General features: G+C 68.1%; 1 protein-coding gene across 1 annotated transcript in view; it reads left to right on the forward strand.

Annotated features, from left to right (window-relative positions):
• CBX1 (chromobox 1) overlaps nt 1-219 on the forward strand; it is a 5,592-nt gene extending 5,373 nt beyond the window's left edge. Inside the window, exon 3 of the mRNA XM_008638484.2 lies at nt 109-219. Within this exon, the coding sequence (XP_008636706.2) occupies nt 109-207 (99 nt within the window). The 3' untranslated portion in view covers nt 208-219. The remainder of the gene's footprint in view (nt 1-108) is intronic.
• The last annotated feature ends 57 nt before the right edge of the window (nt 220-276 follow it).

The raw sequence follows: 276 nt of genomic DNA on the forward strand, positions 1-276 counted from the left end.
CCCCCGGCGCCCCCCCCCCCCCCCGCTATCCCTGCCCAGCCCGGAGCCGCCAATTCCCCCTGGCTGGGAATTCCTGGAATTTCCTTTGCTTTTCCCCCCTTTCCGCAGTCGGAGAAACCGCGAGGCTTCGCCCGAGGCTTCGAGCCGGAGCGAATCATCGGCGCCACGGACTCCAGCGGGGAGCTGATGTTCCTCATGAAGTGGTGAGCGAGGCTCTGCCCCTCCCTGTGCCCTGTGCCCCTCCCTGTGCCCTGTGCCCCTTCCCTGTGCCCTGTG

This window comes from Corvus brachyrhynchos, unplaced genomic scaffold, assembly GCF_000691975.1.
Source record: "Corvus brachyrhynchos isolate BGI_N302 unplaced genomic scaffold, ASM69197v1 scaffold47, whole genome shotgun sequence".
Lineage (NCBI taxonomy): Eukaryota > Metazoa > Chordata > Aves > Passeriformes > Corvidae > Corvus > Corvus brachyrhynchos.